The 23463-nt window shown below is 43.3% G+C and overlaps 1 protein-coding gene across 1 annotated transcript in view; it reads left to right on the top strand.

Annotated features, from left to right (window-relative positions):
- The first annotated feature begins 12892 nt into the window (after positions 1-12892).
- Positions 12893-23463, top strand: part of PPTC7 (protein phosphatase targeting COQ7) — a 41114-nt gene continuing 30543 nt past the window's right edge. Inside the window, exon 1 of the mRNA XM_060028025.1 lies at positions 12893-15621. Coding sequence (XP_059884008.1) covers positions 15399-15621 — 223 coding nt within the window. The 5' untranslated portion in view covers positions 12893-15398. The remainder of the gene's footprint in view (positions 15622-23463) is intronic.

Genomic DNA, 23463 nt, shown 5'->3' with positions numbered 1-23463 from the left:
GATGACAACTCTCCAAATGTCCCTCAACTTTTAAGCCAAACGTCTCCTTTTTAAGAAAAATTGGCCAAATTTTGCAAATAAGACCAAGAGAGGGCAGTGTAGCTCTTGCCATGTCATCTAGGACGTTGATTAACAAGCCCACCCAAGGATTAATTCTCTAGCAGGGGTTGGCAAACTTTTTCTGTAAAGGTCCAAGATAGTATATATTTTACGCTTTTGGGCTATCTGCTGTCTGTCAACTACTCAACTCTGTCATCATAATACTCTGTTGTTTAGAGCAAAAGTAGCCTTACACAATATGTAAACAAATGGATGTGTCTGTGGTCCAATAAAACCTTATTATAAATGCAAGCAGCAGAGCCAGATTTGGCCCACTGGCCATATATGTAGGCCAAGGAACGTATTTTTGTTTGCTTAGCTATTTACTATTTATTAAAGGCTCAGATTTTTGTCTGTTTTGAGTTCCAAAGTATTCCTTTCCAGTATAAAAAAGAATCCCAAAGCTTATCATTTTTTATTACCCTGCAGAGATTAACCAGTTTAGTATCTAAGACCCCCTCCTCAAATATCTACTTCCTCAAAATACTCTCTGAACCAGCTTCACCATCTTACTGTTTCCTCTTTAACAAGGTGAAGAAATTTTTGACATGTGATTATTCTCTATTTGAATGAGTCATGTTTAGACATTGTTGTTTGTTTTACTTTTGTTGTTCCCTGGTAATTAGCAGTAAAACCTATTAACCAAGAGCCCTGTGTTACCATGGAGGGTAGCAAAGAAAGAAGGAACTTAGGAACTGCATCTCATTCTGTTGTCAAACTCAGAGGACAGAGGAGGGAAACCCCCTGTGAAGGGGAACAGAGTTTTTGTGCCTTTGGCAAGGAATTAAAAGCCAATATAACTTCCCCCCAAATTCCCCTCCCCTCAGCCTGCATAAGCTTTACTTCTTTATACTTCCAAAAATGGACTGTGGGAGGAGTCATTCTATCTTACAGTTGATCTGTAGGTTTTCACTTCCACATTCAGTACTGAAGTCCTGGCCTCCTCAAATTGACATTTTTTTTTTTCTTAGCCATGAGGCTTGTGGGATCTTAGTTCCCCAACCAGGGATCAAACCTGTGCCCGCTGCAATGGAAGCACGCAGTCCTAACCACTGGACCACCAGGGAATTCCCTCAAATTGACTTTTTAAAGCAAGCCCCACACTGAGGTATTATGGACTGAATGCTGTGTCCCTCAAAATTCATATGTTGAAGCCCTAACCCCCAGTGGGACTGAAATTAGTGATAAGGCTTTGGGGAAGTAACTGAAATTAAAGTCATAAGGGTGGGGCTCTAATCCAATAGGACTGTGGCCTTATAAGAAGAGGAAGCCACGTGAAGGCACTATGAGAAGGTGGCCATCTGCAAGCTAGGAAGAGAACTCTCATCAGAACCCAAGTATGCTGGCACCCTGTTCTCAGACTTCCAGCTTCCAGAACTGTGAGAAAATAATTTCTATTCTTTAAGCCATCAAGTCTGTGGTATTTTGTTATGGCAACCTGGGCTGACTGAGACATCGCCAAACTTATTCCAGCCCAGGACATTTGCATTTGCTCTTCCCTCTGCCTGGAATGCCCTTCCTCCAGAACTTTATTTATTTATTTATTTATTTGGCTGCACCAGGTCTTAGTTGCGGCACACGGCATCTTCGTTGCCATGTGCAGGATCTTCCTTGCAGCATGTGGGATTCTTTAGTTGCGGCATGCAGGCTCTTAGTTGTGGCATGTGGGATCTAGTTCCCCAGCCAGGGATCAAACCCGGGCCCCCTGCATTGTGAGTTCAGAGTCTTCACCGCTGGACAGCCAGGGAAGTCCCCCTCCAAAACTCTGTACGGATGGCTGTTTTGCTCAAATTTTCACTTAGATCTCAGTTCAAATGACACCTATTCAGAGAGGCTTTCTCTGCCCACTGTAATTTAGCCTCCCCATTCCAGTCATCTCCCTGATTACTAATGAAATTGGGTCTCTCTTCATATGTCTACTGGGTTTTCTCTTCTGAAATGCCTCTTGTTAAAAGATAAACTGAGGCAAATCAAAAATTTTAATAAAACTAACACAATATTGTAAATTAACTATACTTCAATTTTTAAAAAGAAAAAAAATTTAAGAGTTTACTTGAGCAAAAATTAATTTGAATAGGGCAATGCCAAACCAGAAGTGGTTGGGTGTGCTTCACTGACAGGAGCTAGGGGCAAGACTTTTATTGAGAAGATGCAGAAGCAAAGCAAGGAAATTATTTGATTGGCTGTACTTAAGCCGTTGCCTTATTTGGGAAAGACTATTTGGCTGTTTGTGATTGGTTGTCTTTAGGTTTCAATTTCTTAACCTTGAGGCACTTACTTTTCGGCTGGCTTATGCAGGCTGCTAAGGCCTTAGAACCACCTCAATCTAATGGCCTCCTTGTTTAATTAATTTAACATACTGTTGGGCATTTTTTATATTTTTCTACTTTTCTATTGAGTTATTTCTTTTTCTTTACTAATGTGAAGGAGTTCTTGATGTACTCTGGATACTAATCCTTTTTTGGTTTTATGCATCACAAATACTTTCTCTCAGGCTGTGGCTTATCGTTTTTCTTTAAGTATTTTTTTAATGGTGACTTTTGTTATGCAGAAGCTCTAACCTTTTAAAAAATGTTAACTATGGTAAAACATGCATGACATGAAATTTAAGACAGCATTTCTTTCTTAACATCTTTATTGGAGTATAATTGCTTTATAATGGTGTGTTAGTTTCTGCTTTATAACAAAGTGAATCAGCTATACATATACATATATCCCCATATCTCCTCCCTCTTGCGTCTCCCTCCCACCCTCCCTATCCCACCCTCCCTATCCCTCCCCTCTAGGTGGTCACAAAGCAACGCTGAGCTGATCTCCCTGTGCTATGAGGCTGCTTCCCACTAGCTATCTATTTTACATTTGGTAGTGTATATATGTCCATACCATTCTCTCACTTTGTCCCAGCTTACCCTTCCCCCACTCCCCATGTCCTCAAGTCCATTCTCTACGTCTGTATCTTTATTCCTGTCCAGCCCCTAGGTTCTTCAAAAACTTTTTTTTTTTTTAGATTCCATATTATGTGTTAGCATACGGTATTTGTTTTTCTCTTTCTGACTTACTTCACTGTGTATGACAAGACTCTAGGTCCATCCACCTCACCACAAATAACTCAATTTCGTTTCTTTTTATGGCTGAGTAATATTCCATTGTATATATGTGCCACATCTTCTTTATCCATTCATCTGTCGATGGACACTTAGGTTGCTTCCATGTCCTGGCTATTGTAAATAGAGCTGCAATGAACATTGGGGTACATGACTCTTTTTGAATTATGGTTTTCTCAGGGTATATGCCCAGTAGTGGGATTGCTGGGTCACATGGCGGTTCTATTTTTAGTTTTTTAAGGAACTTCCATACTGTTCTTCACAGTGGCTGTATCAATTTACATTCCCACCAACAGTGCAGGAGGATTCCCTTTTCTCCACACCCTCTCCAGCAGTTATTGTTTGTAGATTTTTTGATGATGGCCATTCTGACTGGTGTGAGGTGATACCTCATGGTAGTTTTCATTTGCATTTCTCTAATGATTAGTGACGTTGAGCATTCTTTCATGTGTTTGTTGGCCATCTGTATATCTTCTTTGGAGAAATAAGACAGCATTTTAAAATGTATGGTTCAGTGGCATTAAGTACATTCACATTGTTCTGCAATCATCACAACCATCCATCTCCAGAACTGTTTTCATCTTGCAAAACTGAAACTCTGTACACATTAAACAATAACTCCCTGTTCTCTCTGCCCTCCAGCTCCTGGCAATCACCATTCTACTTTCTGTCTCTATGAATTTGATTCCTCTAGCTACCTCATAAAAGCAGAAACATATAGTGTTTGTCTTTTTTGTGTCTGGCTTATTTCACTTACCATAATGCCCTCAAAATTCATCCATGTTGTAACATGTATCAGGATTTCCTTCCTTCTTAAGAAAGAATAATATTCCATCATATGTATATATCACATTTTGTTTATCAGGTCACCCATCAATGGACACTTGGGTTGCTTCCACCTTTTGACTATTGTGAATTATGCTGTTAGGAACATGGGTATACAAATATCTGCTTGAGGGACTTCCCTGGTGGTGCAGTGGTTAAGAATCTGCCTGCCAAAAAAAAAAAAAAGAATCTGCCTGCCAACACAGGGGACACAGGTTCAAGCCCTGGCCCGGGAAGATCCCACATGCTGCGGAGCAGCTAAACCCGTGCGCCACAACTACTGAGCCTGCGCTCTAGAGCCCACGAGCCACAACTATTGAAGCCCACGCACCTAGAGCCTGTGCTCCGCAGCAAGAGAAGCCACCGCAATGAGAAGCCCGCCCACTGCAACGAAGAGTAGCCCCTGCTCACCGCAACTAGGGAAAGCCAGGGTGCAGCAATGAAGACCCAATGCAGCCAAAAAAAAAATCTGCTTGAGTCCCAGCTTTCAATTCTTTCAGGTATATACCCAAAAGTGGAATTGCTCTATCATATGGTAATTCTGTTTCATTTTTGAGGAACAGAGTCTGCACCATTTTACACAAAAGAGCTCCACCAACAGTGCACAAGAGCTCCATTTTTCCTACAGCCTTGATAACATTTCTTTATTATCTGGGTTTTGTGTTTTTTAAATAGTAACCATCTTAATGTGTGTGAGGGGGTATCTCTTTGTGATTTTGATTTGCATTTCCCTGGCAATTAGTGATTGCATCTTTTCCTATGCTTATTGGCCATTTGTTTACCTTCTTTGGAGAAATGTCTATTCAAGTCCTTTCTCTTTTTTTTTGGCTGTGTTGGGTCTTCGTTGCTGCGTGCCGGTTTTCTCTACTTGCAGCGAGCGCTGGCTACTCTTCGTTGTGGTGGTGTGCGGGCCTCTCATTGCGGTGGATTCTCTTGTTGCGGAGCACAGGCTCTAGGCACGCGGGCTTCAGTAGTTGTGGCTCACGGGCTCTAGAGCGCAGGTTCAGTAGTTGTGGCACACAGGCTTAGTTGCCCCGCGGCATGTGGGATCTTCCCAGACCAGGGCTTGAACCCATGTCCCCTGCATTGGCAGGCAGGTTCTTAACCACTGCGCCACCAGGGAAGCCCCTGCTTTTGCTTTTGACCTCTGGGATTTACTCTTGTATATGTTGTGAGTTAGGGATCCAGTTTAATTTCTTTTTCCCCCAGAGGGATTATCAATGTCCTCCCACCACTTTTAAAATAATATCTTCCCACAAATCTGTAATTTTACCTCTATTTCCTCTCGTTTCCACATAGGTATGAATCTATTCACCCTCTTAATATCTACCTAGCTGAGCCTTCAAAAACTCATTTCCCGGGAATTCCCTGGCAGTCCAGTGGTTAGGACTCCACGCTTCCATTCTGGGGCCGGGTTCGATACCTGGTCGGGGAACTAAGATCCCGCAAGCCTCGGGGCGTGGCCAAAGGGAAAGAAAAAAAATTTTTTAAGTATAATTTAAAAAAACCAAACTCATTTCCCTTTCATATCTGTCTGGTCTGTCTACTAAGATCACAGTTTTAGCTTTAAAAAATCTCTGCCCTGCTGAGGAGAGTAATCATTGTGAAGATGGGAGCAAGCTGGAAGCAAAGACTTTTGAGACCACAGAGGAAAAGCATCCCACAGGGCACAGAAAACCTGGGTGAAGTCAATTATACCCGCATTGAAAGAAAATTCCAAGCAAAAAAGAGCAGTTTAAGGAGTGCAAACATCCCCCCATTCTCCTCCCTGAACCAAGGATTCATGCCCCACAGGGGGCAACAGATGGGAGAAGACAGAAATCTGCTGTTACCTCTGCCAGTCTCACTTCCAGATCTATGTGTCTGTTTCTCTTTAGCATGATTAAAAATATTGTAAATTAAAAAAAAAATCCCTGCCTTCCTCCAGTTTAGTCAGTCATTTTTCTTTTATTTGCCTTTCACTCTTCCACTGGTTCTGTTCTGGTGGCATGACAGAAGCTGTTTTTAAAAACTTATATTTGGGGTGTATTTGACATATAACATTATACTAGTTTAAAAATAATTTGATATTTGTATATATTGCAAAATGATCACTACAGTAATTCTAGTTAACATCCATCACCATACATGGTTACAAAAAAAAATGTTTTTTCTTGTAATGAAGACTTTTTAGATCCACTCTCAGCAACTTTCAAATATGCATGACAGAATCTTTTTTTTTTTTTTTTTTTTTTTTTTTTTTTTTTTGTGGTACGTGGGCTTCTCACTGTTGTGGCCTCTTCCGTTGCGGAGCACAGGCTCCGGACGTGCAGGCTCAGAGGCCATGGCTCATGGGCCCAGCTGCTCCGCGGCATGTGGGATCTTCCCGTACCGGGGCACGAACCCGCGTCCCCTGCATCGGCAGGCAGACTCTCAACCACTGCGCCACCAGGGAAGCCCCAGAATCATATTTTTTAAAACAACCTAGTTCTTCCTTGATTGCCTGAACAAACCTGTTTCCCAGAGACAAAGTCTTTTAGGCATAAGCTTCATTAACTGCCTTCTTAGCTTTTGGATTTTCATTAGCTAAGGATTTTCATTGGATTCTCAACCCCAGAAGAAGCATATCTCCTATATAAGGGTCCTGTTCTATTCATTTGTTTTCACTAACAAAATATGCCCCCATTCTGCAGGTAAACTCAGGGTCTTGGCTCCCCAGATCCAAAGTCATGATCAAGGCTTATGCAATTAACAAATCAGAGCAAACCTCGATCCCAGTAGTGGGGTGAACCTTACCAGCATGTGACAAGCCAAATGGAATCAAGAGATCAGCCCCTTCACAGGTTCTGCTCATGACCCTGAATGAAGCTCAGAACGACCTACAGAAGAACAGATTTGCAGCATCCACCTACTATTCCCTGTGTTCATGCTGTAAAAAGGCTACGATCTCACAGACAAGATCTCTGTTGGCTCCAGAATTTAGTTGTCTTTGCTGCTTAAAATCCATCCTGAAGCTTTGCTGAAATACCTAATACAAGAAGCAAAAATCTTCTACCCATCAGAGCCTAAATGTTTGTAAGCTAAAGCTTTGCCCTCTTTAAGGTAAGCCTTCCCTGGGGCAGAAAGGCTTTTTTCCCAATAACGTAATCCCTGTCCCAGCTGCCTGCTGAGGTCAAAGCTGTACTCTCATGGGTTAGGTCAAGGCCTGCCCCAGAGGCCCTCGTACTCAGGCCCTTGCCAGTTAAAATCTTACCGAACAACTGTAGCTGTCACAAACTGCTCAGGTCAAGAATCCACTTAACCCACAATTACCTTTCAGCCTAGAGCCCTGACTACACCAGAAACCTGATCCCATGTGTTATTTTAGCCCCCAAATGTCAGCCTTCATGCCCATCTCTGAGGTTTTCTGAAGAGAAAATTAACATGTTTGAGGTTCATGGAGTGATAATTAATTACCTCTTCTTGACCCTTCCAAATTCTAAACCCACTGAGATGTAGATGCATGAATCAGGCAGCTGGGGCTCCAAGTATCAGCTTTATTGATGAGCCTGATTGGAGAATATGGCTTTGTTGTGCACACAATCTACATCTGGATTACACTGAGTTATCTGGTCACAGACTGCAGGCCTCCTCCAGAGGGACAGGCTCCCCATGGCAGAGGAGGAAACAAGTATCCAAAGGACAGACCACAGCAAGAAAGAATAAAGAGAAAGGACTGGGCAACATGCTCATTGAAACCCAGTCCCCCTAAAACTGAGCTCCCCTGCCACCTTTATGATTAACCTCTCTATCCTACACTTTATACCCTTTCTTGTCCCACCCCTGTTCCGCTCAGGATTGAGCAGTATCAAAGAAAAGGTGGGACTGAAACTGAGCAGGACCCTGCAGGGCCTTCCCAGGTACAAGCCCCTCCGTGTACCCCACTTCCTATTTGGCCTTCCCCAAGTTTCAAAAAGCAGACTAAAGCAGTTAATGACTAGAACAGTAGAGTCACAGAATTCCTAGTTCCTCCCAAAGGGATATAGACAACAATCTGACACATATCTTTGAAGTGTTCTGCAGAAATTAAGACCCTCCCCCCAAGGTGGAGGATGGTGACAACATGCTGACCACAAACACGAAGACCCCAGACTGGTTGGAACCAGAAGGCTGATGAAGATTCCCGAAACATCACCCTGTTACCTCACAACCAGCAAATCAGAAAAATGTTCACGAGCTGATCATGTACCCTGCAACCCTCACTCCCAATGTTGCCTTTAAAAACCCTTGCCTGGGGGCTTCCCTGGTGGTGCAGTGGTTAAGAATCCGCCTGCCAATGCAGGGGACATGGGTTCCAGCCCTGGTCCAGGAAGATCCCACATGCTGCAGAGCAACTAAGCCTGTGTGCCACAACTACTGAGCCTGCACTCTAGAGCCTGCAAGCCACAACTACTGAGCCTGCGTGCTATTACTTAAGCCCGCGTGCCTACAGCCCATGCTCCTCAACAAGAGAAGCCACTGCAATGAGAAGCCTGTGCACCGCAATAAAGAGTAGCCCCCGCTCGCCACAAATAGAGAAAGCCTGCATGCAGCAACAAAGACCCGATGCAGCCAAAAAAAAAAAAAAAAAAATTCTTTGGTTCATCAAAGGACACAATGTTAAGAGGTGAAAAAAATAAGCCACAAATAGAGAGAAAAAACAAAAAACAGAAAACCCTTGCCTGAAAGCCATTGGGGAGTTTTGGTCTTTTGAGCACTAGCTGTCTGTTCTCCTTGCTTGGTGCCCTGCAAATAAATGCTGTACTTTTCTTTACCACAACCTGGCTTCAGTAGATTGGCTTTGCTGAGCATCAGGCAAGTGGACCCGAGTTCAGTTCAGTAACGTCAGCATCTTTTTCTGAATCCACCAATCAGACCCTATCCTCATCTCATGGAGGTAGTAAAGAAAGAGAGCAGAAGTTTTGCTTCAGCAGTTTTTCTACTGAGAAGTGGCAGTTCCCTCTCCTCTATGTAAACTGGCGGAGGATAAGTTTCCTTCTAAAAGCTGCCTTTGGTTTGGTGACTTATTCTTTTTTTTTTTAATTAATTTATTTGTTATTTATTTTTGGTTGCATTGGGTCTTTGTTGCTGTGCATGGGCTTTCTCTAGTTGAGGCAAGCGGGGGCTGCTCTTCGTTGTGGTGCACAATCTTCTCATTGTGGTGGCTTCTCTTGTTGCAGAGCATGGGCTCTAGGTACGTGCACGGGCTCTAGGTACGTGGACTTCAGTAGTTGTAGCACGTGGGCTCAGTAGCTGTGGCTCATGGGCTCTAGAGCACAGGCTCAGTAGTTGTGGCACACAGGCTTAGTTGCTCCACGGTACCTGGGATCTTCCTGGACCAGGGCTCGAACCCGTGTCCCTTGCACTGGCAGGCGGGTTCTTAACCACTGTGCCACCAGGGAAGCCCCTGGTGACTTATTCTTGATTCAGTAATTATAGTCATGCTATGAGGATCATATGATGTGTTTGTCAGGATTCACTTCCTTGCAAGCCAAACTCAAAGTGGCTTAAGCAAATCAGGGAATTAATATGAGTAGAGGGATTGATCTTTCTTCAGGCAAAGCTGAATTCAGGGGTTTAATCGTTGTCACGAAGCCTGTTTCCTACCATCTCTAGACTCTGCTTCTCTCTGAATTCCCTTCATTCTCAGGCTAGCTCTTCCCAAGCAGTGGCAAAAATGGCCATCAGTAGCTCCAAGCTTTCACTCTACCAGCTTAGAAACCGTGTGAGAATGTCTCCTTAATGCTTTCAGCAAAATCCCATGATGGAGTTTCACTCATCTAGCTTGAGTCATGTGCCCTCCTACTGGACCATACATGACCAAGAGAATGCAGTGCACTGATTGGTCAGACCTGGGTCATGTGTCTCTCTGCCATCTATTTCCACACAAACCACATGAACCAACATGGATTATTCCTCCAAGGAATCAAAATACTATTTTCAGAGAATGGGGGGAATGGATATTAGGTGGGAGAAACATGACCATCACACACAATGCAAAGAAAGGTAAGTTCAATGGAGAGAACAGCTTGTGGCTAGTGCCTTCAAAGGGGCTTTGCAGGGCAGGCACCAAGAGTCTCCTGGATACCTCTCCAGTTGGCCCAGCTCCACCCATTAAATTCCTATGGGAGGAACATGTTATTTGCCCCCCTTTCCTCAGCTGTAAAACAAGTTGCTTGTTCTATGTGACCTCTAAGGTTCTCTTAATCAACAACATTCACTTCTTACGTATTTATTCAGTACCTATTGTATGCTAGTCAGTGTTCTGGACCCTTGAGATAAAGTAGTGAATAAAATACACAAAATCCCCTGCTCCTATGGAACGTACATTTTAGTCAGGAAGGAAACAAACAATAAACAAAATAAGTCCTGTGTGAAATGCAGACGGGACTGTTGGGTGTTTTCATGTGTAAATAGGTGGTCAGTGCAGACCATGCAGGTAAGGCACATAGGAATTGCTCAATCCATGGTATCTATTGCTCTCACTTTCATTACTATTCTTGTTTTATTATTTTATTATAATATTATTTATTATTTTATTATTATTACTAGCATATTAAAAGCATTTGGTGACTCCTTGGTGTCTCCAGCATTAAGTACCTTCAGCTTAACATATAAGGCCCTCTGCAGTAGGTCCTATTTTTTTTAATTGAGGTATTCACATATCATAACATTCACTCTTTTAAAGTGTACAGTTCATTGTTTTTTAGTATATATATAAGATTATGCAACCGTTACTACTAATTCCAGAACATTTTCATTACCCCAAAGAGGAACCCCAAACCCATTAGCAATCATTTCCCATTCTCCCTCCTCCCAGCCTCTGGCAATTATTAATCTGCTTTCTGTCTCTATGGGTTTGCCTATTCTGGACATTTCATATAAATAGCATCATACAATGTGTGGTCTAGATCCTGCATGCCACAACTAAGAGTTCACATGCTGCAACTAAAAGATCCCGTGTGCCACAACTAAGACCCGACGCAGCCAAATAAATAAGTAAATAAATATTAAAAATAAAAAAGTATAATGTTTTCAAGGTTCCTCTATGTTGAGGCATGTATCAGCACTTCATTCCTTTTTATGGCTAAATAGTTCCTAAACTATTTTCCTAGCTCCATTTCTCATTATTCCTCATTCAAACCCTAAGGTTGAGCTGCACTAGGCTACTTGTTGTTCTCCAATCATTCTGCATTCGCTGAGTTTCCATTTCTTTCACTTGGATTGGTTATACCCCCTCCTCAGACTTCTGTCCATGTAGGCCTCTCACAAATGTCACCCTCTGTGAGGTGCCCTGAGTGTTCTCCCACCCCAATGGGTCCTCTTTCTCCTCCTCACACTCCTTTATTTCAACCAGTGGTGTGTATTTTCTCTCTAAATTTACTTAATTTTAACCCTCTGTGTCAATACTGTGACTGCCATGAAGGCACCAACGTTTTTTATCCTTAGCCCAGAGCCTCAGACTTAACAAGTGCTCCCCAAATATTTGTTCACTTGCAAGGCATCAGTATAACCCAGTGGTTCTAAATTGGGGGTGATTTTGCTTGCCCCCAGCCCCAGGGGCATTTGGCAATATCTGGAGACTCTGGAAACATTTTTGGTTGTCCCAACTAGGGGGTGAGGTGTTCTATTGGCATCTAGTAGGTACAAGTCAGGGATGCTGCCAAACCCCCTTCAATGTGTAGGACAGCCCCCTACAATAAAGAATTATCTGGCCCCAAATGTCAATAGTACCAAGGATGAGAAACTAATTAATTCTCATTTTGAATAGGTTAGCAGAAAGAAATCAGACAAGATCAGTGTACCAGTGTGGCAGAAAATCTCATTAGGGAATTCATGCCTTTTTTTTTTCTTTTTTTAGGTGCTGGGGGTGAGTCCAGTGCAAAGCTCTTTCCTAATGCCATTAGAGGTGCTCTGGGAACACAGATAGTATTTTCACCACTTGCTCGCTTCTGAGAGTGACAAGTGACCTCCCAGGAATCCTTGAAGTGCTAGGAATGTAACTCTGTTAAGGAAGAAAACTCTTAGGGCTTTTTAAGTCTAGCAAAATGTCACAAGTGAATTGTGCTCCTGGGGGAGGGCAGGGGAAGACGGTTTTCTTTTTCTTTTCAAAGTACCGTCTCCTGGCTTCCCCACATAGTGAAACTTTTTAGAACTGGCTCTGGAATAAATGATTCAAGGGAACATGAGGCCCTGTCTCCTCTCCTTTCCGAAAAGGTGCAAAGGATCTTTGAGAAAGGATTCTGTTCACATTGTGCTCTGAAGAGCAACTCATTTGCAGAAAACTCATTTGCAGGAAACTCAAGGCACTCGTATCATTTAACTGTGAAAACAGTCACCCCAACAGAGCAGAGGTTACCAGCGTCAGAGTCACATCTTATGTTGCTGCTCATCTCATCCAACCGGTTCTTGTGAGTGACATGGAAATCAGGTAATATATGCCCTGAAAATGAAAGGTAGGAGCAGTCTAATTGAGGCAAGGAACAGGGGTTGACGTGCTATTTTAAAAAGTTTGTCCTTGGGGTAGAATTACCTGACATCCTGGCTGGGATTTGGTAGTGGTGTGTGCTTAAAAGAACAACCTTTAGCACAGCTGGCACAGACATAAATGCCAAGCAGAGGATCCACAAAGCTCCACCCCCTCATTCTGGGCGCTCTCCAATTCTTGTGGGCCATAAAAAATAGCAAGGTGTAACTGCATTCCTAGGATCGCTATATCTTTTAACCAGCAAATGAACTTTTTTTTGTCTACACCTTTGACAAAATGCCACTCATTATGTGAAGTGGTTTGTTCAGTCCAATTTTGATGAAAACCCTTAAGGACAGAAACATATAGAGTACTTAGCACACTGTGAATCACAAAAGTGTTTAATGATGACAGTAATTGGGATAACGGAATGTGCTTTGAGTGGATGGTTTACAGGTCTTTAGATGAATTTAAAAAGGTATAAAAGAGATTCATTTATAGAATGAGATGGGAATCCCCAGAGGAACTACAGTTCTATCAAAAGTGAACTAGAAAAGGACAAGTGCTTCTCGGTGATATACATTTATGTTTCAATAAAACCAAAAAGTATTCCAAATTAGATCACTTGCCTCAAATCTCAGTTTTCTTTTATTCCTGAATCCATTCATACAGTCATTCCTTTATTCAACAAATACTATTTTTATATTATTTATGCTTCCTATTCAATTATCCCCTCTTTTATTCAACATTTACACATTGCCCGTTAGTTGTAATAATACAATGGCAAATGATCCTTGCCTTTGGGGTGCTTAGGATATAGTGAAATATTCATTCATTCTTTCATTCATTCATTTATTTATTTATTTATTTATTTATTTATTTATTTTTGCGGTACGCGGGCCTCTCACTGCTGTGCCCTCTCCCGTTGCGGAGCACAGGCTCCGGACGCGCAGGCTCAGCGGCCATGGCTCACGGGCCCAGCCGCTCCGCGGCATGTGGGATTTTCCCGGACCGGGGCACGAACCCACGTTCCCTGCATCGGCAGGCGGACTCTCAACCACTGCGCCACCAGGGAAGCCCCATTCTTTCATTTATTTACTGAAGTATTTACTGTGTGCCCATATGTTCTGGGGATACAGTAAGAAAGAGGACAGGACCCTCATGTAATGGAATTACATTCTAGTGGGTGGAAGGAAGAGCAAAAGCAAAGGCCCTGAGGCAGCTGTGAGCATGACTAGAGCCCAGTTAGTGAAGGGGGCACAGGACCAAATGCGGTGGAGAGGTATGCAGGGGCTAGATTATGTACAGTCCCACCAGCATGGTATGTAATTTGAATGTACATTCATACACATATACAAACATATTACACACATTTGGTGAGCTAATCTTCACATTACATTACAAACTCCCCATTAAATTTAGTTATTTTTCAACCTAAATATTTTCAGAAGAAGGTTGCTTAGTCAAAATCTGGAGAAGGCTACTGTGATGTCTTTGTTAAGGGTGGGCTGAGAGCTTAAAAAAAAAAAAGTAGGGGAGCTGTCTTTCTTTTTTTTTTTTTTTTTTTGCCTTTCTTGCTAAGAGTTGTCCTTCTTTTTTTTTTTTTGTTTTTTTGCGGTACGCGGGCCTCCCCCGTTGCGGAGCACAGGCTCCGGACACGCTGGCTCAGCGGCCATGGCTCACCGGCCCAGCCGCTCTGTGGCATGTGGGGTCTTCCCAGACGGGGGCACGAACCCGTGTCCCCGGCATCGGCAGGCGGACTCTCAACCACTGCGCCACCATGGAAGCCCCAGGAGTTGTCCTTCTGATGAAAAGAAGTGGCAGCTGTGGGAGTAGAGAGGCAGGGCCCTCATCTTTGCAAGTCTTTGGCACTGCATGACCTCTCTGAGCACCCAAGTCAGAGATGGGAAGAAGACCTGTTTAGCTAGGTGGACCTTCAAGAAAATTAAGATTTGAGGCAAAGAAATTTGGGGCCTAGAAGTTTTTATTCCCCACTTGGCAGAACCGTCTGAAAGTCTGAAACACTTCTGTATGACATGGCTGCAGTGGCCGTGCCTGAATCTCCATCACTAACCCTCCATCCTCACCCAACCGTCTAATAAGAACATATAGTATTTTCTCGAATTTTCCTAAACATTATGCAAAACGGCTCTTCTTTCCAAACAGATTGCCTCCCCTAAACCCTTCCGATATATAAGTTCTGGAGGTGTCACTAGATTAGTGTACTTCAGTTTCTTAATATATATACTACAGAATAATGATATGTGACCCGATACTTTCTTCCAGGTTTTTCTTTAAAGGAATAGTGGCGTTATTTAAAACAATAGCTTTTAAAAGATATGGTTAAAGCAGGGGAGAAAACAGCCCACCTGTAATTCTCGGTATTTTAACTTAGGTCCAGCGTCTGGGGAATCCTCCTATGTCCTTGAAGCTAGGCAGTGAAGTAAAAAAGCGACTACAACTCCCAAGAGACATTGTGTCCACATCCTCTGCGCACGCTCGACCTCTGTGGCTGCGTAGGGCACCGAGCCGAGGAGGCGGGGCTTGGGCCTAAGCAGCGGGCCGTGGGCGGGGCTAGAGGTGTGGCCACAAAGGGGGCGGTGCTGCCGGCGAGGCCCGGAACACGCTAGCGGAGTGGAAGATGGCGGCGGCAGCGGTGGCTGCAGCCGGGACCCCAGTCGGGCTGAGGCGGAGGAGCCGCCGGTTCTGACCTCGCTCTGGCTCCAGTGCGCGCGGCGGAACGTGTGCGAGGCCCCGCGCGTCGGGAAGGGGCGGCGGCGACTGCGCGCCGCCTTGAGGAGCGTCCCGGCGGCGGCGCGGCTGCGGCTGAGGAGAGAGCCGGCTCCGGGCCTCCGCGTCCTTCTGCTCCCCGGGCCCCCCGCCTCCTCGGGGGGGCGGCGGCGGCGATGTTCTCGGTCCTCTCGTACGGGCGACTGGTGGCCCGCGCCGTGCTCGGCGGCCTCTCGCAGACCGACCCCAGGGCCGGCGGCAGCGGCGGCGGCGACTACGGGCTCGTGACGGCCGGCTGCGGCTTCGGCAAGGACTTCCGTAAGGGCCTCCTTAAGAAGGGCGCGTGCTACGGAGACGATGCGTGCTTCGTAGCCCGGCACCGCTCGGCAGACGTGCTCGGTGAGTGCCCGGCCAGGTCCCCCCTTCCCAGCCCGGGATCCGCCTCCTGGGGACTCCCCTGCTCGGGGCTTTCCTCGCTCCTCCGGGCGGTAAGAGGAGCCCGAGAGCCAGTAGTAGCTCATTTGTACGGAGCGCTTACTATGTGCCAGGCGCCTTGCCAAGCGATCCAAGGTGCGTTTTCCGCTTGAACAACCCCCATTTTAGAGATGAGGAAATTGAGGCGCAAAGCGGGCGAGCCACACGCTCAAGGTCACACAGCCTGAGAATGTGACCAGTTTGCCCGAGTCCGGAACCGCACTGTTAGTCACTTGGTAGTGCCAGCCCCGGACGATCTCGTCCCCTCCCCCGGCGACACCTGCAGTCTCCGAACCTCGCTCTGGCTCCCGCCCTCTCTTCTCTCTCCTCCCTCTGCGTGCCCCGGGGATCCCTGCTTCTTCACGCTCCTGACGCCACAGTCCGGCCGCGGGCAGCGGGATCCCGAGCCGACTGGCTGTCGTGAGCCCCACACAGCCCAGCCGCATTCTTTCGTCGTCTCGATCGAGACCAGATCTACATCCTTTTGGAAGTCTCGCAGCGGAGGCCGCTGGCCTGGTGAAAAATCACTCGCAGTGCATTCTTCCAAACTGATCTTGCCCACTTGAGGTCACTTGGGGTGTAAGAGAGTCTCCTTGACCCAAAATAGAATGGTCAAACCCTCTTCTAGACTGCGGCCAAGAAAGCCTTGAGAATTGGTTAAAGCCTTTAAAGGCCACAGGTGCTTCCAATGGCCCATTCCAGTTACACCTTAGGGTTTGGGAGTCTAGAGTTAGAGCTTGCAGAAATGGCTAAATATAATTCACAAGCGATCAGAAACTTTACCATATTGTATGTCTTTGGAGGCAGTGCGTATGCCATAGAATCCTATGCCGTTAAATCTCTTTTAATAAATAAAGCACTTCCTTTGTAATTGAAGGACATGTTGTCATTGAACTTAGGTTCAAATGTCGCTTTGGTTTCACTTCTCAGGTGAGATTATTTTGATTACTTTAAATTTCATATTCTGAGGCAAAGTTAGGCATTGGAACAAATGGACCTGTAACTTTATGACCATAATTATTTTTTAATTTGGTCTTAGAATAACTGCTTATTATCTTTGCTTCTACTCATGTACTCTTTGTGAACATAGAACTAGAAAAGTGGTTATCAGTTTAATTCATGAAAATCTCCATTACCTGGGTTGAAAAAAATCAGTTGGTATTTAGGCAACACTTAAGACTCCTCAGAAGGGAACTTGCAAATTTTTTTTCTAATTTTTATTGGAGTATAGTTGATTGACAGTGTTGCGTTAGTGTCTGCTCTACAGCAAAGTGAATCAGTTATACATATACCGATTCTTTTTTAGATTCTTTTCCCATATAGGTCATTACAGAGTATTGAGTAAAGTTCCCTGTGGGAACTTGCAAACTGAAGTCCTACAAATCCACTCTAAAGTCAGCTTGACCCTGACTCGGTATCTTTTTTAAAGGTCTGTCAGTGGCTGTCGCTTTTCATTACAGTTGAGGCACTTCACAATTAGAAGCTTGTGACCTGTGCTGCTTTTTCAAGTCGCACTTATAGTGCAGCAGGATAGGGGATATTGAGCCACTAAGGTTCTGCCTTATAAATCTGTTATGTGCTGGCTTATTTGAAAGATTTGTGATTTGATTTATGATTTGGATATTTTAATGTGTCAAATTTCTAGGCTGAAGCTTGATTTAAAATTTTTTGAAGGCTACCTTCTTAATGGAGTGGGGTATTCATAAGGAAAATTTTGGTCAAAACCATTCTGAAAAAAGTATAAACATACCATCCTGGCAGAAACCTGGCCTGGTTTGATGCTCAGCTTTGCCACTCTGTGATCTGTGGTTTTGGATAAGAGCCTCTCAGCTCATTTTCCTCATCTAGACTAGAGGATGAAGGGAGTGGAATACCTGACCCTCAAGAACTTCCGACCATCATATCATATTTTCTTTTTGTTTTGAAAAGACAGCACCCTTTGTTATTTTGCATCTCAAATAATGGGCATTACTTCCTGTCTTATTTACATGGGCACCGTCAGGAGATTTGTTCTGTTTTACATCTGTCTCTAAACCACCAGTAGTTCTTAACTTTCCTTGGTTCACAGCCTCTTGGTTTACTGCCCAAGGGCTCTTTTGCCCCCAAAATGTGCAGAGAGACAAAAGTTTGCATAGGTCCTTGGGGACTTCACTGACCCCGTGAAGTCCATCCATGTGCCACCTAGAGGTCCATGAAGGGGTACTAGATTAAGAACTACAGCTCTGTACCCCTCTTGAAAGGAATGTTGCTAGGCATAACCAGACAGATGATTGCTTATGTGGTCTGTGGCCATATTTGACAAAGAGCCGTTTTAAGAGAGAGAGTTGCATGCAAATTAGGGAACACAGGTTCTCTAGCTAGGACTGTTTTGGAGGAGTTCTTCCAGAAAGCCTTCTTGGGAGCCACCTGATACAACTTCTGAGTTGGCCTCATTTGATCTTTGGTTTCCACAATCCAGTCCGTATGATGGTGACTTCTGTTTTATTGACACCATCCCATCCCAGGCAGGTCTGATTATCTCTTGCCGTGAAAGACGTGATGAGTCTCAGTGAGTTTTTTTTTTTTTTTTTTTTTGCGGTATGCGGGCCTCTCACTGTTGTGGCCTCTCCCGTTGCGGAGCACAGGCTCTGGATGCGCAGGCTCAGCGGCCATGGCTCACGGGTCCAGCCGCTCTGCGGCATGTGGGATCTTCCCGGACCGGGACACGAACCCGTGTCCCCTGCATCGGCAGGCGGACCTCTCAACCACTGTGCCACCAGGGAAGCCCTCAGTGAGTTTTTAATACTGCTTTTTACTCTGGAAGTTGGAGTGGTAAACTGAATTTCATTAAAGGGCTATGTGGAGGGAGTTCCCTGGTGGCCTAGTGGTTAGGATTTGGTGCTGTCACTGCCGTGACCTGTGTTCCATCACTGGTCGGGGAACTGCGATCACACAAGCTGTGCGGAGGAGCCAAAAAAAAAAAAAGGCTATGTCGAATAATAATGTTATGTTGAACCTCAGTGCTTTGAACCTTCTAGTTCTGTAGATAATTCATTTTCTTTGGGTTGACACTGTGTTTATTGCTAAGTTATCTGTGCAACTCACTGTGGTCATCTAGGACTCTTTGTTTGGAATGAAAGCTGTTTATTTCTTTTGTATTAGAAAGAGAAAGCTGATTTATTTCTTTAATTTAGAATTGGTCTGTTGTATTAGTCATGCAGTGACTAAAAGTACTTGGTGCTTTACAACATTTTTGTAGAGTCCCACTGGATTTCTTTTAGGAAAAACCAACTATGGTGGGTGTGGTGAGACATAAGAACTACTCCTATCCCCTGGAAAATTGGCAAAGGTGCTTTCTCTTTATTAGGTCCAACAGGAGTAAACCAGTACCAGCAGGAGCTATGCGCACTTTTTCCTTCTTCCCTGTGACTAATACTGAGTTCTCTTATTACTCTATATGGCATGGTTGCCTAAGTACGTAAAAATATGAGAACTGCCTAGCGTGTAACTGCTGGGCCTCCCACAGCCCTATGCCAATTAACAATAGAATCAAAGACTGTTGAGAGTTGTAAGACTTAGGAACCTTGCAATCCAATTCTTTCATTTTACTGAAGACACAACAGAGGGTCAAATCACTCTGCTAAGGTTACTCCACTAGTTAAGGGCAGAATTAGGACTAGCACCAAGATTCCCCATTCCAGTCCTCTTTCCGCTACACCACCGGTTACGTTTTCTTGACAAGATAGGTGAATTCAAAACCCATCTGTCTTCTGGTACTGTTAAAGCGTTCTGGTAATGCTTTTCTTGCTCAAGGGTATGGGGATGTGTGTGTGTGCACAACTTCTTTATTCACTCTATGACTCACTACAGTGCAAAAAAACTCCTCTGCATACTAAACAACAGTTTATTGGAAAAAAGACAGCATGGTGTATGCCATGTAAGTTCTGACTTCTCAATACTGACTTGTAAAGTAATTCTTTTAAAACTGCACAGTGTTTATTTAAGCTTGATTAAATTGAAACCTTAAAAAGAAATGAAAAATTCTAGCCTTTAGATATAATTTTGATTGTGGCCAGGAATTTGAAGTGTATTTGTGAGTAATACAGTCTTAAAAGTAGTTGTCTTGGGAATTCCCTGGCGGTCTAGTGTTTAAGACTCCGTGCTTCCACTGCTAGGGGTACAGGTTCAATCCCTGGTCAGGGAACTAAGATCCTGCAAGCCACGAGGCATGGCCAAAAGAAAAGAAAAAAGTAGTTGTCTTAAGGTATGAGGATTACACAAACAATATAAAGATAAAAATTTTATTTAGGAAGTGAATTGATTAGGCAGAATTTGATGTTTTCCAACAGTCATGGTAATTTTAATGTATTTGGTAGAACCTCTATATCTGAAAGTGAGTTGTCCTTTTAACAAAGTACTAGTCACCTTGGGAGAGTGTGTGTGCGTGCTAATTTCAACCTTTCAAGAAGCCCTCTTTCGAATTTTCCTCATCTAGATTTCAAGCTGTGTCAGGAAACTAGTCTCATTATATAGTCATAATTTTCTGAAGGTCAAAATTCAGTCTGATCCACCTGTTGACAGCAGACATAACCCTGACTGAATTTTTTTCACCTGCCATAACATTTACCTTTTAAAGTGAAAAATTCAGTAGCACAACATTCACAAGGTTGTGCAGCCACCACCACTAACTAGAACGTATTCATCACCCCAAAAGAAAACTCCTACCTGTTAGCAGTCACTTCCCAACTCCCCTCCCTCAATCCCTGGCAACAGAAAGTAGATTCTGACTCTACAGATTGCCTATTCTGGACATTTCATATAAATGGAATCATATAATATGCTGTCTTTTGTGTCTGGCTTTTTTCACTTAGCATAAGATTTTCAAGATTTACCCACATTGTAGCATGTATCAGTACTTCATTCCTTTTTATGGCTGAATAATATTCCATTGTATGGGTATACCACGTTAAAAAAAATTGATCTATTAATGGACATTGGGTTGTTTCCACTTTTTTGGCTGTTGTGAATAGTGCTGCTGTGACACATTTATGTGTAGGCTTTTTTGTGAACATATGTATTCTCTTGGGTATATACCTAGAAATGGAATCATTGGGTCATATTGTAACTTTGCAACTTTATGAGCAATATAGTTGTTTTTTATATATTTTATATCATTAATATATAATATTTATATATCATTAATATAATTAATAGAGGGGGAAATCTTTTTTAAATGTCAGCAATCAGATATGTAAGTTCTGAGATCAATCAGTACTTTAAATATGCTGGATTTCATAATTGTGTGCTTTCAAGAGAAAATTGTGGAATGTTAAGGAAGTGTGAGAGTTGTGGGTTCAGTAAAAGAGCCTTCTAGGACTCAGAAACATCAGGGTTTAAGAAGCTACTGACAAAAAAATAGCCACTGACTAGTCCTCTGACTCTTCTGAGTATTCTGTCATTCTGTAATAAATAGATTATAGGGTTGATGGATAGAGGAATTTTGCTGTTTGTTTCTTAAACTCCTGCTCCCCAATATTTTTCTCATTTTGCTATATATTGTACTTTTCATAAGGTTCTTATAAGGCACATTATTTTTAAAGTCATTTCCTCATTTGTTATACTGTCAGAACTACTTTTCCTTTGTTCAGTCTTTAATCTAGAAATTCTTGAGCTTAGTTTTAAATTTTCCTAACTTCCAGCTTCTCTCTCAATTTGTTAATAATCTCCTAAAGGAATCTGGATAAATCTTTTTTTTATAGAGCAAGTAATTGCATTTTAAAAGCATGACTGTTTATACTTTTTTAGAAAATATACTTTTGTTAAAAGATTTTAAATTGTAGCAGAAGATAAGATGTAGATGTTAACTGGTTGTGCTGTGGGGTTTTTTTTGGGGGGGCAGGGTGTTGAGGGAGTTGGGGGAACCTGGATTGGAGGAGGCTGTTCCTGAACTTTAGCACTGCTTTCTGGAACTGGGCAATACATAACCTGAATGGTTGCAACAGTATCCAAATGGAGTTTGTACTTGTGTGTGACTCAAGAAGTACTACACCAGGTCAGAGTATTTGACCTACAACCATGTCCTTTGAATAAATGCCTATGTCAGGTTTGAATAAACGTTTATGTCAACTTCAAACTAAATGGCAAATTCATTTTATATAGGTCCCCATGCCTTTTAGAGAGGCCTTACCTGGGGCTTTAGGTTCAGAATTTTTAGGGAAATGCTTTGGAAAGGTAAGTTGACAGTTTCTTTCTAAAGAAATTTTACTTTTCTAGTCAGTTGAAAAATGGTGTGCCTTGTGGGTTTGCCTTTCAAAATTAGTGATAACTTTTGGTCTCATTTTAAGAACTGGTTACCTAGATCCTAATTTTTATCATTAGTAATAAAATTCAGTGATCTATCTTGTTTGAGAGTTGTCAAATATTTTAAAAATCTGATAGTTTTCTATCTCTCTGAGGTCTAAAATCATTTGTTTCCTGTTATTAAACAATTCACAGTTTACAGAATTGCATCATAAATCAAAACTTTTTTGCAAAAGCTGACCAACTGCAGGAGGCATTGGGCTGATAACACACTTACTCATTTAAACTTAAGTTGACAAGTGGCACGGATCTTTCAGTTTAAAATTTTAAAGAAGGTGCTAAATACTTTTGAATGGGATCCCAAACAGGATTTCGGTGGATGGGGTGGGGGTGAGGGAGCAGAACCTTTTCTTTAAAGAGTGGGAAATACTTCACTCTGTTTTCTCCTAAACATGTATTCAATATCTGACACAAAATATGGTTCAACTTACCAGTGTTTTATACATATACAGTGCTTTAGATTTTACTTATTTTTTTTGGCTGCGTTGGGTCTTCGTTGCTGCGCGAGGGCTTTTCTCTAGTTGCAGACAGCGGGGGCTACTCTTCGTTGCTGTGGGCGGGCTTCTCATTGCGGTGGCTTCTCTTGTTGCGGAGCATGGGCTCTAGGCTTGCGGGCTTTAGTAGTTGTGGCTCTTGGGCTTAGTTGCTCCGTGGCATGTGGAATCTTCCGGGATCAGGGCTCGAACCTGTGTCCCCTGCGTTGGCAGGTGGATTCTTAACCACTGCACCACGAGGGAAGTCCCTAGATTTTACAGTGTATTTTTATATTTTACCTCATTTAATCTTTTAACTATGAAATAGTTGCTCTTATTTCTGCTTAATCTGCATCTATTTCCTCATCTATGAGGCTGACTCATCAGTAAGGTTAGTATCAAAGCTGGGACTTGAACCTAAGTTTTCTCTTGCGCATCTAGTGCTTCTAAATAAATGGTTTTGTTTTGCGCTTATAAAAGTAATACATGGGGCTTCCCTGGTGGCGCAGTGGTTAAGAATCCGCCTGCCAATGCAGGGGACACGGGTTCGAGCCCTGGTCCGGGAAGATCCCACATGCCACGGAGTAACTAAGCCCGTGCGCCACTACTAATGAGCCTGTGCTCTAGAGCCCACGAGCCACAACTACTGAGCCCGTGTGCCGCAACTACTGAAGCCTGCGCGCCTAGAGCCCGTGCTCTGCAACAAGAGAAGCCACTGCAATGAGAAGCCCATGCACCAGAACAAAGAGCAACCCCCGCTCAACACAACTAGAGAAAGCCCACGCGCAGCAACGAAGCCCCAACGGAGCCAAAAATAAATAAATAAATAATAATAAAAAAAAAGTAATACATGTTCACAAAAGCACAGTGTAAAATACCTGTAACTCATAACTCAATTATAGTCAGTATGGTTTCTTCTAGCCTTTGTGTATATACAATTGTATGTATACATATT

Source organism: Delphinus delphis, chromosome 13 (assembly GCF_949987515.2).
Source record: "Delphinus delphis chromosome 13, mDelDel1.2, whole genome shotgun sequence".
NCBI lineage: Eukaryota > Metazoa > Chordata > Mammalia > Artiodactyla > Delphinidae > Delphinus > Delphinus delphis.
This window is presented reverse-complemented; position numbering and strand designations above follow the sequence as displayed.